The 15,723-nt window shown below is 43.1% G+C and overlaps 1 protein-coding gene across 2 annotated transcripts in view; it reads right to left on the bottom strand.

The window, feature by feature from the left end:
• B3GLCT (beta 3-glucosyltransferase) overlaps positions 1-15,723 on the bottom strand; it is a 125,769-nt gene that overhangs the window by 99,880 nt on the left and 10,166 nt on the right. For both annotated transcript variants that reach the window (XM_045978237.1, XM_045978236.1), the window contains exons 2-3: positions 10,657-10,706; positions 1,068-1,107 (exon numbers count right to left, since the gene is read on the bottom strand). In XM_045978237.1, coding sequence (XP_045834193.1) covers positions 1,068-1,107; positions 10,657-10,706 — 90 coding nt within the window. The remainder of the gene's footprint in view (positions 1-1,067; positions 1,108-10,656; positions 10,707-15,723) is intronic.

The following is a 15,723-nucleotide window of genomic DNA, read 5'->3' as shown; positions in this document are numbered from 1 at the left end:
ATCCCTTTCTATAAGGAGCCCCAGGAGCCTCATCAAATCTCATAAACAGAAAAACAAATGCCCAAACTCACAAGTGTTGGCAGCAGGGAGATCATCTCCACAAAGGGAGATGTGGCTAGTCATCTAGGGTGTCATAACACAAAGAAGAGAAAGCACTGAACTAACGAGGCTCCTTCAATATGCCAGTCTCAGAGCTGAAGGCATGCATGCCCGGGTCCCCAGCACAGGCCACCCAGGGGTCCTCTCCTGCCTTCCAGACTCTACAGAACCCAGGCCTGTGAAAGGAAGGTCTAGAAAGGAAAGTGTGCCCTTTCTCTCCTGTCCAGGGCCTACCTCGGTCCCCACGGCCTACCCTGGGACCAACAACATTGACAAAGTTCACATAGATGTCAGTCTTATCTGTCCTCTTGTCACCATACTGGGAACTGTTTCTCACAATACCAGAAAGCAGCAACGACTACTGTGACATCATGGTCACATTTTTGAAGATGCTCACAGTACACTGAAGGGGAGGACAAGTAAGGGTACACAGGGGCCGTGACGGAGGTAGGGGGTGTCTACAACGATGCGAGGAGCTGCTTCTGCACCAGCATTCTCGGGACAGGTTTGGCAGGTGTGGTGGGTAAGCTGACCCGTGGGGAAAGCAGTGTCTGCAAGTCAGAAAGTGGGAAATCTGGCCCCAGGCAGAGGTTAGTTCTTTTCTTCCACTAAGTGTGGGCCTCTGATGACAGAGACTGTGTCTTACTGTCCCCATCTCCCTCTCAGTGTTCACCTGGCCCAGTCCTCCAGCCTTATTGGAAACTCAGTAAACAAGGGTCAAGGGAATTCAATCTAACATAATGGCTGTTGTTCCCAACACAAATCACATGTCACGCTGTTGATGTGAAAAGTGTTCTCTTCAGGTCCACATGAGGGCAGATGTGGGCCCAGGCCCAAGACAAAACATTTGCACAGCAGTACTGACCTTATAAAGAAAATCAGGAAGAGAATTCATTTCACTGAAATATGATTTACAGAAATATACGTGGGTACATGCTCATAAGTTAAAAAAAAAAATCCTTACTTACCTATGTCACTTTTCCTTGAGACACCACTTTTCTCCAAATTCTGTATTTTGGATAAAAGAGAAAAAGATAAATCTCCCCACATCACAAGGCTAGTAAAACACCAAAAAAATCAGCACGGTACACAGTAACATGTGGGGGAAGACGGTGAAGAGGAGAACTAAGGCTTAACTGGTTCCTAATGTTCTTGGGAGAGTTCATTTAAAAACCCCATGAATCCCACAGCACAGCCCACAAAACAGAGAGTCTCCATGCTGCCAGCGCGTGGCTGCTGACGATGAGCTCCACTAATTACGGGATTCAGCACTTTGTGGGCTCGGACATGCCGGCACCTAGAACACCACCACCACGTTCTCTTCTACCCGCGGAGCAGCACTGGGGCTCTCAGCGGGTCCCGAGGAGGCAATCAGCCTGCAGTTCGTGAGCACGGACGGGGCCTTTCAGAGCTTTAGAGCTCTGGACACAGAAATCCGGCCGTGCGCGCAGAAACACCTGGTCCTGATCCTGATCCTGATCCTGGGTGGATCGGGGGAGGGGCTCGTAAACAATTTCTCTGACAAAGTGCAAAGTGTCAGCAGCTACCTCTGCCGTGTTCACAGTCTTCTCCGGCAGACAAGGAAGGAATTTTTTCTCTAATTGCCCTTTTCTGCTTTCAACTGCCATTCACTATAATTATAACAATCGGATAGTGGCAAATATCCTTCAATTTTCTTCACAGACTACAAGGAGAAATGCACTTGTGAGGCTTTACCAACAAAACTGGGAACAGCTTAAAAGCCAAGATACAGCCACAAAGAGACATAGCCTCGGAATGCCAAAGGGACCGTGACAAAAGAGAGGGAGGGCGGAGAGGGAAACACAGAACAGTGTCTACCTTCGGCAGCATTTCCTGCAATTATCTTTGTCTCAAGAATAGAAATACCATTGAGTGGAGAACCCCATGGTTGGGTACCAATTTGTTAAGCCTTGGGACCAAGTGACACTTGACTTGGTCCTGATAAAACACGGACTTTTTGGAAAAGCCCACTAAAAAATACTGAACGCCTGAGCTGCTTCTCTAACTGTGCTGAACCAAAGCCGGGTCATCATAGTAAGTTAGTGCATACGGACTCACCGCATCTCCCATGCTCTAAACGCCACCGCCGGTCAGGAGCACAGGCTGCCCTTGGGGAAGCAGCGCTGGCCTCAGAACCAGAAATGTCGATCAGCGTTCACCCCTAGTCTGCTGCCCATCCTTGACCAAGCTGCCTGCTCCTTTCAAGGCCACAGCTTTGGCCGGTAGATGAGGATGGTGGAAAATTTGCCGGTTTAGATTTACAAATAGCATTGGCGTGGGTAAAGAAAACGCTGTGTATACACACAGTGGAATACGATTCAGCTTTAAAAAGGAAGGACATTCTGGCGCATGCTACGCCAAGGTACCTTGAGAACATGATGCTAAGTGAAATCAGCCAGACACAAAAAGACAAATACTGTACAATTCCACTGACAGTGTTGTCTGATTCATAGAAATGGAAAGTAGAAGGGTGGTTGCCAGGGGCCAGGGAGGGAAGAGAGAGCTGTTTAACGGGGACATTTTTAGTTTTGTGAGATGGAAAGAGTCCTGGAGATTGCATGAGAGTAGGAATATCCTTACTACTGCTGATCTGTACACTTAGAAATGGTTACGATGGGAAATTTTATGTTATGTGTATTTTATCATAATCTTAAAAAAGAGAAAGAGATGATCCAACCCAACACTCCACTTTACAAATGAGAAAATGGAGGCTCAGAACAGGTAAAGGATTTGCCGGAAGTCCAACAGTCATTCTAGCCACAGAACCAGGATGAAAATCCAGGTCTTGTGAGTTCTTCCCATGTTCCTTTTTTCTACCCGTGGGATAATATAATGCATGCCCTGTCTCCAAAGGCATATTCTTTGGAAAACATGTACCAGAAGAAAGCACACTTGAGAGTGAGATCCAAGTGACACCCACAACAAAAATCACCTTTAGCCATAAGCTGAAAGATTTAAAACAAAACAAAAACAAAAAAAACAAACAAACAACAACAACAAAAAAAAAAACCTGAACTCAGTGTTTCCTGACTAACTTAAGCTGGAAACCAGCTGGACGTCCTACCACATCTCTTTGTGAAACCAAAGAAAATCAACCATAATTACACATCTTTCCATTTGTTATTAAGCTTTGCGGCTTCAACTGGCTGAAAACAATAGCTCGGAAATGATTAACCATTTCAAATGGCTCGATTTGTAAACTGTAAAAATAAAACATCCAAGAGCGACCGCATTAAGTGAACTGAATGGAACCAAAACGGTCTTGAGCAATTTCCCCTTTGAGAAAGAAAATTATACTAAATGAAGGAATTGTCAGGACATTTAAAATTCTGTCTCCAGCTTTCCTCGTGAAAAGGCTTAGCTCTTCCTAAGAAGAAACACGTGGTTTGTTTTATTATCTCTGCTGCCACATGTTTCTTACACTATCAGTATCAGTCAAAATGTGCTCACTGTTAAAGTTTTGTAAGTCAACTGAGTTGCTATTCAGATAGGAAAGCAGTTTCTTACTAATGTATCTACCCCACAGGCAGCTCCTACCCTGGCTGGGAAGAGACAAATCCAAGTCACCCTTTGGTGTAGGTTTTATTTGTGAACATTTGCAATCCACATGTGTACTGCCTCATTTACAAAGCCTTCATGAAAAGATTAAAACATCCTCCAAAGAATCTGATAGGAAATCTTTTAAGAAGAGCAGTAAAAAGGCATCTTGTACCCAGCTGCAAACAACTGCCATCTCCTAGATGTTGAATGAAGTGAATTGGTCAGAATGTGTTCATCAGTGGACTCAGCTAAAAGCTGGTCCTGTGTTTTAATTTTGCCCCTACCACTTACTAGTTCAGGCCTCAGTTTCTCATCTGTAAATAGGAAGAATACTTACAAGACCTACATTACAGGGCCTATTGTGGGAACTTCATTAGGTAATACAACATTGAGCATATCATCTGCCCAAAGAAAATGTTCAATAATCATTAACTACTAGTCTTTATCATCATGAACATCTACTTCATATGAAGTCAACTAACACCATAAAAGAAATTTAACTGACAAAAATGGTAAGGTCGATGGTTCCTGTTTTTATTTTATTTAAGATTCAATTTGAAAGGCTGTATAAGGTATTTCTTGCTGTCATATCAGGTACACATTTAAATAGGGTCTGGACAGCAAAGGAGACAGTCAACAAAACAGAGAGGCAACCCATGGAATGGGAGAAGATACTTGCAAATGACACTACAGAAAAAGGGCTGATGCTCAAGATCTATAAAGAACTTCTCAAACTCAACATCCAAAAAACAAAGAATCAAGTCAAAAAATGGGCAGAAGACATGAACAGACACTTCCCCAAAGAAGACATACAAATGGCTAACAGACACATGAAAAAAATGTTCATCATCATTAGCCATCAGGGAAATTCAAATCAAAACCACATTGAGATACCACCTTACACCAGTTAGAATGGCCAAAATTAACAATACGAGAGACAACATGTTTTGGAGAGGATGTGGAGAAAGGGGAACACTCTTACACTCTTGGTGGAAATGCAAGTTGGTGCAGCTACTTTGGAAAACAGCATGGAGGTTCCTCAAAAAATTAAAAATAGAGCTTCCCTATGACCCTGCAATTGCACTATGGGGTACTTACCCCAAAGATACAGATGTAGAGAAAAGGAGGCCATAGGCACCCCAATGTTCATAGCAGTAATGTCCACAATAGCCAAACTGTGGAAAGAGCCGAGATGCCCTTCAACAGATGAATGGATAAAGAAGATGTGGTCCAGGGCGCCTGGGTGGCTCAGTGGGTTAAAGCCTCTGCCTTCAGCTCAGGTCATGATCCCAGGGTCCTGGGATCAAGCCCAGAGTCGGGCTCTCTGCTTAGTGGGGAGCCTGTTTCCCTTCCTCTCTCTCTGCCTGACTCTCTGCCTACTTGTGATTTCTGACAAATAAAATCTTATTTAAAAAAAAAAAAAAGATGTGGTCCGTATATACAATGGAATATTACTGAGCCAGGGAAAAGATAAACACCCAGCTTTGGCATCAACATCGATGGGACTGAAGGAGATTATGCTGACTGAAATAAGTCAAGCAGATAAAGTTAATTATCACATGGTTTCACTTATTTGGGGAACATAAGGAATAGCATGGAAGACATAAGAAGGAAAGGAAAAATGAAGGGGGGAAACCAGAGGGGGAGAATATTTGTAAGAGACAATGGACCCTGAGAAACATGGTTTTAGAGGGGAGGGGGTTGGGGGCAATGTTTGAGCCCAATGACGGGTATTAAGGAGGGCACATATTACAAGAATACTGGGTGTTAAATGCAAACAATGAATCATGGAACACTATACCAAAAACTAATGATGTACTGTATGGTGACTAACATAATATAATAAATAAATAAATAGGGTCCGGCACTCTTTTAAGTGGTGGACACACACACATAATCTTCAAAACAGCTTTTTGATATAGGTCCTATTATCCCATCTCCTACATGAGGAGGCTGAAGCAGAAAGGGTCAGTAAGTCCCACAGCCTATCAGTGTTGGAGGAGGGACATGAACCACAGTGTCCAACTCCACCCCTACATCACACAGGATACAATATCATAAGTCACCACAGGGTGTAAATCTGGGCAAGACTACAGGTTGAGGCAGGGATGTGGCCACGGCTGAGGGGGCACCAGGGCTGAGGGGGTGCTGTGGCCTGGAGCATGAGGCTGGGTGGGCAGGCTCCCCTGAAAGCTGTGCTAGGTCAGAAACCTGGTTCTAGTCCAGGAACCTAGAAGAGGAGCCTGGGCCCAGAGGTCAGGCCCCAGGAGGTACAATAGGGCCCAGGCAGCACCTAGAATTCAGACGTGAAGCCACCAGATGCCCTGATGTGTGGGGTGGGACCCCAGCCATAAGCAAGGCTGCCTGCATTCCAGAAAGCGTGCTGCATGGACACCCCACCCCTGAATAAAGCAAGCAGTGAGCTGAGGGGGAGGGAAGGCAGCTGCTTCTGAGCAAGCTGGTGAGGCAGGTCCTGATCAGTTCTGCCGAGGGTGATCAACTAATGATAATCCCAAATTAACATGGTTGTTGGTACGAGCCCTAACTCCCATGTCCATGTTCATCTACAGACTTTGGGTGACCTTGCAAATGAATTCTTCTCCAGCTCTCAGTCTCGGGTATGGTCCACAGTAGACATTTTATTACTGCCTCTCCTCAAGGGATTAACGGCTTTTTTGGCTCTGTGGCCTAAGCACAGATGGGGTTAATGACATTTTTCAAGGACTTTAATACCTTTGCGTGAAAAATGACATGAAGACGTAAGACTCACCTTGTTTCTATTTATATTTATATATATATATATTTCAGAAGACAGATACATATATATTACCCTATTCGAGAATGTGAGTTAGAACCTATGCTTGAAACTATAGGCTGTAATTCTCAATTCATTATACAAAATTTTAATTCCCTATTACTATCCCTTAGGTAGCACTTCAAATTCATTACAAATGAGCTTTATTATTGCCAAACACACGTACACATTACAATGCACACAGCTATTTAAAATTACAGTATGAAAAATTCAAGGATTCAGGAAATTGAGATTCTGACTTCACCTTTTTTTTTTAAGATTTTATTTATTTATTTGAGAGAGAGAGAGAGCACAGAATGAGAGAGAGCACAGGAGCAGGGGGAATGGGCAGAGGGAGAGGGAGAAGCAGATTCCCTGCCGAGCAGGGAGGTCCCCAACCCCATACCTAGCTCCATTCCAGGACTCCCAGATCATGACCCGAGCCAAAGGCAGTTGCTTAACCAACTGAGCCACCCAGGTGCCTTTTAATTGCCAGTAACCTCAGTCAAATCACGTAACTTCTTAGAGGCTAAGTATTCTCTGCTATACAGGCATGCCTCGTTTTATTGTGCTTTGCTTTATCATGCTTTGCAGATACCGTGGTTTTTACTAATCGAAGGTCTATGACAACCCTGTGTTCAGCAAGTCTATCAGTGCCTTTTTCTCCAACAGCATTTGCTCCCTTTGTGTCTCTATGTCACATTTTGGTGATTCTCACAATATTTCAAATTTTTTCACTATGATTACATTTGTTATGATGATCTGTGATCAACGATCTTTGAAGTCACTATTGTAATTGCTCTGGGGTGCCACGAGCTGCACCCATAAAAGATGGTAAACGTCAATGACAAAGGTGTCTGTGTTCTGACTGTCCCACTAACTGGCTGTGCCCCCGTCTCTCTCCCTCTTCTCTGGGCTCCCTATTCCAAGACACAACAATACTGAAATTAGGCCAGTTAGTGACCCTACAGTGGCCTCTAAGTGTTCAAGTAAAAGGAAGAGTTGCACATCTCTCACTTTAAAGCAAAAACTAAAAACGGTTAAGCTTAGTGAGGAAGGCATGTTGAAAGCCTGGATAGGCTGAAAGTTAGGCCTCTTGCACCAAACATTAGCCAAGTTGTGAATGTGAAGAAAAAGTTTTTAGAAGAAATTAAAAGTGCTGCTTCAGTGAACACACAAATAAGAAAGCGAAACAGCCTTTCTGCTGATATGGAGAAAATTCGAGTGGTCTGGGGAGATCAAACCAGCCCCAGTATTCCCTTAAGCCAAAGCCTGATCCAGAGCAAGGCCCTAGGTCTCTGCGATTCTGGGAGAGCTAAGAGAGGTGAGGAAGCTGCAGAGGAAAATCTGAAGCTGCAGAGCCTGGTCCATGAGGTTGAAGGAAAGAACCAGCTCCGTAACAGAAAGTACGAAGGGAAGCAGCGAGGGCTGGGGGAGAAGCTGCAGCGAGTTCTCCAGAAGGTCCAGCTACCACAGCGATGAAAGCAGCTACTCACCACAGCAGGTTTCCAGTGTAGACAAGACAGCCTTCTACTGGAAGAAGATGCTGTTGAGCACTTTCAGAGCTAGAGAGGAGAAGTCAATGCTGGCTCCACAGCTCCAAAGGACAGGCTGACTCTCACGTTAGAGGGATAACACAGCTGGTGACTTGAAGCTGATACCAATGCTTACTGACCTTTCCAAAAATCCTAGGGCCCTTAAGAATTATGCTAAACTGAGTGCTTGGGTGGCTCAGTCAATTAAGAGTCAGCCTTCAGCTCAGGTCATAACCCTGAGATCCTGGGATCAAGTCCTGCATGAGGCTCCCTGCTCAGTAGGGAGTCTGCTTCTCCCTCTGCTCCTCCTCGGCTCATGCTCTCTCTCCCTCTCAAATAAAATATTAAAAAAAAAAAAAAGAAAGAAAGAAAAAGGTACACTGAGCACTGAGTAATATATGGAATTGTTGAATTGCTACATTGTACACCTGAAACAATGTAAGACTGTATATTAACTATACTGGAATTAAAATTCTTGAAAACTCAAGATAAATAAAGAAAAAGAAACATGTTTCATGAGACAAATGATCTCATGGTGATTCTCTGATAGATCCAGGCAAAGAAAGTGGAAAACCTTCTGGAAAGGATTCACTATTCTACATGCCATTAAGAACACTCATGTCTCATGGGAAGAGGTCAAAATATCCACATTCACAGGAGTTTGAAAGAAGTTGATTCCAACCCTCATGGATGACTTTGAGAGATTTAAGACTTCAGCACTGGCAGTGACTAACTGCATTTGTGGTGGAAACAGCAAGAGGACTAGAACTAGAAATAGAACTGGGGTAGGGGGATGGTGGTACGGGCAAAGCAGATGAAGCGGGGAGAGAAGTATAGGATTCCAGCTGTGGAATGAATAAGTCATGGGGATGAAAGGTCCCACACAGGGAGTACACTCAATGGTGGTGTAACAGTGCTGTATGGTGACAGATGGGAGCTACATTTGTGGGGAGCATAGCAGAATTATAGACTTGCCTAATCACAACGTTGTACGCTTAAAACTAACGTATCATTGTATGTCAACTCTACTTAAATTAAAAAAAAAAAAAAAAGAAATGGAGCCTGAAGATGGGTCCACCTCATGATCAAACTTGAACAGATAAGGAGCTGCTCCTCATAGATGAGTAAGGAAAGTAGTTTCTTGAGATGGAAACTATTCCTGGTGGAGATACTGTGAAGATTGTTGAAATGACAACAATGGGCTTAGAATATTACATCAACTTAGTAGATAAAGGAAAAGCAGGGTTTGAGAGGACTGACTCCAATTTTGAAAGAAGTTCTACTCCGGGTAACATGCTATCAAACAGCATCAGCCACTACAGAGAAATCATTCATGAAAGGAAGAGTCAATCAATGGGGCAAACTTTATTATTGTCTTATTTTAAGAAATTGTCACAGCCATCCCAGCATTCAGCAACCACCGCCCTGATCAGTCAGTGAGGCAAGACCCTCTACCAGCAAAAAGACTACAACTCGCTAAAAGCACAGGTTGATGGGTGGCATTTTTTTTTTTTTTAGCAGTAAAGTACTTTTTAATTCAGGTATATGTTTTAAACATAATGTTATTACACACTAACAGACAACAATACAGTGTAAACACAACTTTGGTTATGCATTAAAAACCAAAAAAAATTTCATTTGATTCGCTTTAATGCAATATTCACTTTCTTATGGTTTTCATGTAATTGCAGCAGTCTGGAACCAAAACCACACTATCCCCAAGGTATGCCTGTACATGGGAATATCAGTTTTACTTAGCAATAACAGGATCATTGAGAAGATCAAGTTAATTAAATGTCTGAAAATATTTTATTAACCATAACCATAAAGGATCTTAAAACCAAAGGAAATCATTATTACTGTTCCTGTATAGGAAACGCATAGCACAGTTAGAACAGATAATACTCTGTTGACAAAAGAAACATCCTTTTTAAAAATGCTTTTACACTAATTGTGGGATTAAAAAATCAAGTCAACTGAGCCCTAACTAATATGATAAAGACAATTTATATTTTTAAAATACTGTTTCTCTTTAAAAAAAAAAAATACTGTTTCTCTTTCTCATCTGCTAAATTCATCTAGTGCAAAGCCTATATGGTAAACTTTAAGCAAAGTTCCTGAATGCAATTGATGATGAAAAAAAAAGCAGCAGTTCTGAGATCTGGATAAGAGTTGTCCCGTCTTCATTGGTCCCCCAGGTCTTGGTTCCTGAGTCCAACCACGCAAGGAACCTGGCAGTCACCCTTGGGGACTCTCACACAGTGCCACCTTCAGGGAGAGAGATACTTGGGCTCTTGTGACCCCAGGGACATAGCATAAGACTCCTTTCTCAGACTGGGAAAATGAAGCCCAAGTTTAGATGTGGTCAGACTAGAAAAAACCACGGTCTCCAAGCAAGACTTCTAAAATGTCTAACTCCATTTCAAAATACTTTTTCTTAAAATGAAATTTGAAACCTACTTGGTCTGCTTAAACCATTATTAAAGGACTTTAAGCTTATGTGTGGCTTGCCACTAGGGATTAAAAATCTATGTTGACCAACATTTCATTAATTCATTTAAAAAAAAAACTGATAACTGTTGAAAGACAAAATCATTACAGCTCCCATTAAAGAAAATACAAATGAATCTCAGACAGGAAGAATAGATTTGATCATGAGAATAGTACCTTAGGTTGCTTGACCTCTTTCTTTATATCTTCAGAAACCAAAGCAAAAGCTGGAAAAAAGAAAACATTTTTCCATTAAAATATCAGTTAAGATTCATTCTCACATTCAATAGTTATGCTTAAAGTGAGAAAAATAGGGTTCTTTAATAAGGCATATTTTGCTCATTTTTTTTTAAAGATTTTATTTATTTATTTGACAGAGAGAGATCACAAGTAGCAGAGAAGCAGGCAGAGAGAGAGAGAGGGAAGCAGGCCCCCTGCCGAGCAGAGAGCCCGATGTGGGACTTGATCCCAGGACCCCGAGACCATGACCCGAGCCGAAGGCAGCGGCTCAACAGCTGCACTGCTACAAGCCCGCCCGGCGGGCCACCTTCATCTCCGGACCTGAAATTATTCATGGGTGGGAAGCTAATGTGCTTAGGCTACCAAGTGAAAGAAATATTACATCAAAGAAATTAGAATCTGTATACCATTTGTGTCTCTGGATATAAACTACAAAAAAGAGATGCATATAAAATACACCTTCTGGGGCGCCTGGGTGGCTCTGTGGATTAAAGCCTCTGCCTTCGGCTACGGTCATGATCCCAGAGTCCTGGGATCGAGCCCTACATCGGGCTCTCTGCTCGGCAGGGAGCCTGCTTCCACCTCTCTCTCTGCCTGCCTCTCTGCCTACTTGTGATCTCTGTCTGTCAAAAGGGTGGATAAAATCTTAAAAAAAAAAAAAAAAAAAAAAAAATACACCTTCTCAGCAAGCTCAATTCTGGTGCCCTCTAAAGCGAAGGGGAATTCCTGAGAATCTAGAGGGAAGTGGTACAAATTCCTACTCACACAATCACTGCAGAGCCTGGCAGGCACCGGAGCTGAATCTGGGGCAAGCTTTCATTCTCAGAGGCTGCCAGGTTAGAAGTGTGGTGCGGACAATGGGTGACTGCACAAAGCCCACTCACGCAATGGGGCCAGGAGGGGGAGGGGAATTCAAATCACTCCCGATTTAGAAGGATTTCAGGTTTTGAGTTGGAGCCCAGAAATGGATATCCTTCCAGACACACCTAGTCTCTACATTTAAAATAATAATAATAACACTAACAAGAACATGACAGGAAGACCTTGAAAATACAAAGCAAAATAATAAACACCATGGTCAGGGAGGTTAACCAGACCAAAAAAAAAAATAATGTATTTTAACTTGATGGTGCATTTCTCCTGAGGAGCTAAGAGGAAAGCACCTCCTAGAGTTTGCTTTCCCTAGTTAGCATCCCCAGGAGAAAATAGGCAACGGCATAGAGCAGTCATGCAAGAAAAGTGTTAGACAGCCGATCCGTCGGAGTAATAATGTAGTACAAGGGGTTTCGGCGATAGGTCTCCCGGGAAAATGGAGGAGAACCTCCTGAGAAGCAGCAGACAGCTTCCTCTGTTCGGACCCCTCCAACCTCACCCCCACCCCCAGACATCCACTGCCTCCAGTTCTCTCTCCATTAACATGTGCTCAAAGGAAATAATGGAAGACATTCACAGGAAGATGCAAATGACTGACATCCTTTAGTCATTTCCATTTCCAGGATGACATTTCAAAAGGCATGGGGAAATCGAAAAACGTAACCTAAATGAACCTCTACGTGTGGAATGTGGACAACAGCAGATGTTACAGGAGGCATCCCTGAGACCACCTCCTAAAAATGATAATCCCCAACTCCACCCCTCCTTATGGACTTCACTCTTTTTCTCCAGAGCACTCACCACCATAATACATATTTATAATTATTTATTGCTTGTCTTAAATATTAGTTTATTACAAGCTCCATGAAGGCAGGAATGTGGGTTTGGGTTTTTTTTTAGATTTTATTTGTTTATTTGACAGAGACAGAGATCACAAGTAGGCAGAGAGACATGCAGGGGGGAAGCAGGCTCCCTGCTGAACAGAGAGGCTCATGTGGGGCTCGATCCCAGGACCCTGAGATCATGACTTGAGCAGAAGGCAGAGGCTTTAACCCACTGAGCCACCCAGGCACCCAGGAATGTGGTTTTGACTGCCTGCCCCATACCTAGAACACAGCCAGCACACAGAAGAAGGTCAATAAATATTCATAAACCAATCAATTAATCAATCAATACAAGTCTTTACAATGGTGCTGGGATCCCATCATTTACAGGCTGTCTACTCCTTCCACAAGGTACAATCCAAGCAAATTGAAGAAATTTAGTGTGTCCTCCCAACAACAATTTATTCTCAGTAGGATCTGCTCTACTTTCTCATTTTACACACACACACACACACACACACACACACGCACAAGAAGGCAAACACAAAGCCCAAATCATTCATTAAATTCTAAGAAGAAAGGAAAGATTTAACCCCAAACAGCATTTTAAATTCTGCTCCTGGGTATTTGAGTCTTTGGTTTTGTCATATTTGATTTACCTCCAAACTAGCAGGCACACTTTTTAAAACCCTCAAGAAGATACCAAAAATAGAATTACTAATGAGCATTAGTAGGGAAGTCACAACACGTTAATATCACTCAGCACCACAGAAGTCCAAGAAACAGAACGTTCAAATAACTTGCAGGATATGACAACAGCGGTCAGTCTAAGACACGGCTCTGAGTCCAAAATCTGTCTCTGCGACTCCATCAATTCTTAACTCCAAACACAGACAGTTAAAGCTTTCTGGGCTAAAATTCCCTCTTTTGTCAAGATAAAAAAAAAACAAACAAACCCTTCTCAGTTTAACACATTCGGTGACTCATCATCTAATAACCAGGATTTAGTCTTCCCTCACTTTTTTTGCAGGCCAGATGGCTATGTAAAAGGAAGAGTACGTCAATACAAAAGCCCTTTAGAAGGCAGACTCAATACTAAAGAAAACAGGTCCTTCTTTGGTATGGGTTCTGCCAGTTACTAACATGTCACCTTTCATAAGTAAGCAGCTAATGTCATTTCATAATGTTTCATGTAGGAATCACATGGAGGGAAGACATTTCCTAATAAATCAAGTGAATTCCACAAATCCTCGTCACAATCAAGACAGCATACCTCTCTTCAGGCAAAGCTTAACTGAAGCGAGAGTAAACTAGATTTTAGTTCCCTCCAAAACCTCACAAAGGCTTAGATTTAAAATACCCTTTAAAACACACACACACACACACACACACACACACACAAAACTGTCATTTGTCCCTATCACACTCTGCTGTGAAATTAAGAACTCCTTTCCCCCATGATAGAAATAAAGTGTATGATGTTTAAAGCAGTAACAAAGAGGTGCCTGGTTGGCTCTGTCAGTAGAGCGTGCGACTCTTGATCTTGGAGTCATGAGTTCAAGTCCCACGTTGGGCATAAAGCTTACTAAATAACTAAATAAATAAAGCAATAAGGTAAGAAATGCATCAGTTACTTTCAGGTATAAGAACAAATCACATGGCAAGATAATCCTCATTAAATATAAAAAAATTCGGGGGCGCCTGGGTGGCTCAGTGGGTTGGGGCCTCTGCCTTCGGCTCAGGTCATGATCCCGGGGTCCTGGAATCGAGCCCCGCATCAGGCTCTCTGCTCCGCGGAGAGCCTGCTTCCTCCTCTCTCTCTGCCTGCCTCTCTGCCTACTTGTGATTTCTGTCAAATAAATAAAAATATTTAAAAAAAAATTCTAGTTGGTTTTTCCTTTGTGTTTCCATAATCTAAATAAAACAAATCACCAAGGAACCAAATGCATTTTGAAGGCACAGAATATGCTATATCACTAATAAACCCAATCTTAAAATAATGAATCCTTTACAAAATTCCTACCCACAAAATCCCGGCTTTCACAGTTGGTGCAAATGAAGGAGAAACGGTAAAATTAGAGGAGAAAGTAAGAAAAATTAGCAAGTGAAGTAAGAAATTACCTGTCACACAGTGGGACTTTAACACCGCGTGGCCCAGGGTGGGGGGAAGAAGGAAGGAGGAAAGGGTCCCCCAGCTCTGCCAAAGGGAGTGGCCACCTGGGGCTGGATGTTTATTGTTTGGCTTCATATTAATTTCCAAATTCAGTGGGGGAAAAATATTCTTGAAAGCTTGGCCTTAATGTGCAGTTGGAGAACTATTCCAAGGTAAATCATGCTCTTATATGCCAAACTGCTGTTTAAAAGTAATTTTCCCCTTTCTATTTTCAACATGAATTCCTGTGAATTGCTACAGGGAACTATATTTAAAGTGCAAATCAGGACGGGCAATAGAAATAAGACCTTTCCGAGATAACTTTAAATAATTCAAGCCAACTAATGTGTTAGCACACCTATTCTAAGAGATAAATCAAGATTTTACAACTAACCTGGGACTAAGATTTATAGGCCAGCCTAAGCCCTAGAGTGCCAGAAAACTGGAGAGGAATTAATTGCAACGCATTTAAGCAATCCTAATCAACCATCTTTTCTCGTTCCTGGGAGGGGCCCCCACAGGAAAGATGATTGTCCCTCCTAGTTCCTCGCTGTTTTGCTCCTCTTTCCTGGTTTGTCCTCCCAGGCTCTCCCAGGAACATGTATCATAGAAACCAGATTAAACACACAAAAAAACCACTGAGATACTCAATAACTCCACTCGGAGGGGTGCTGCCAGGATTGAGTGAGATAAGACACAGCATTTAGCATGGAGCTCAGTGTGTTCATAGCTCAGCTGATGCTGCCATAAGCCGTTGGTGGGGCACTGGTTTGCTGTGGGTCTGGGTGTTGTCTAGGTGGTTGTGGGCCCTACCCTGGAGCTTGGAGGGAGGCAGGGAATGGAACCGCGTGTCCCTAGCTCTGGATCCAGGACAAAGCTTGCAGCTGGGCCCCCGGCGCCTCTCAGGGTCTCACACAGGCTCTGCCCCACTTTCTCTTCTGACACACTGTGGGAGGGAGCCTGTGGGGCTTCCCTTTCTTTCCTGTGACCTACTTACGAGAAACGTTTCACCCAGCACAGCTCCTCCCTGAGTGGCTCCAGCTCCCTGGAGCTTTCCACGTTGAATTCCAAGTCCTCCAGAGGAGGCCTTCAACTTGAGGATGTGCAGCCCACAGCTGACTGACTTAGTTCCAATTACCTGCTTTGAAGATAATC

Source organism: Meles meles, chromosome 14 (assembly GCF_922984935.1).
Source record: "Meles meles chromosome 14, mMelMel3.1 paternal haplotype, whole genome shotgun sequence".
Lineage (NCBI taxonomy): Eukaryota > Metazoa > Chordata > Mammalia > Carnivora > Mustelidae > Meles > Meles meles.
This window is presented reverse-complemented; position numbering and strand designations above follow the sequence as displayed.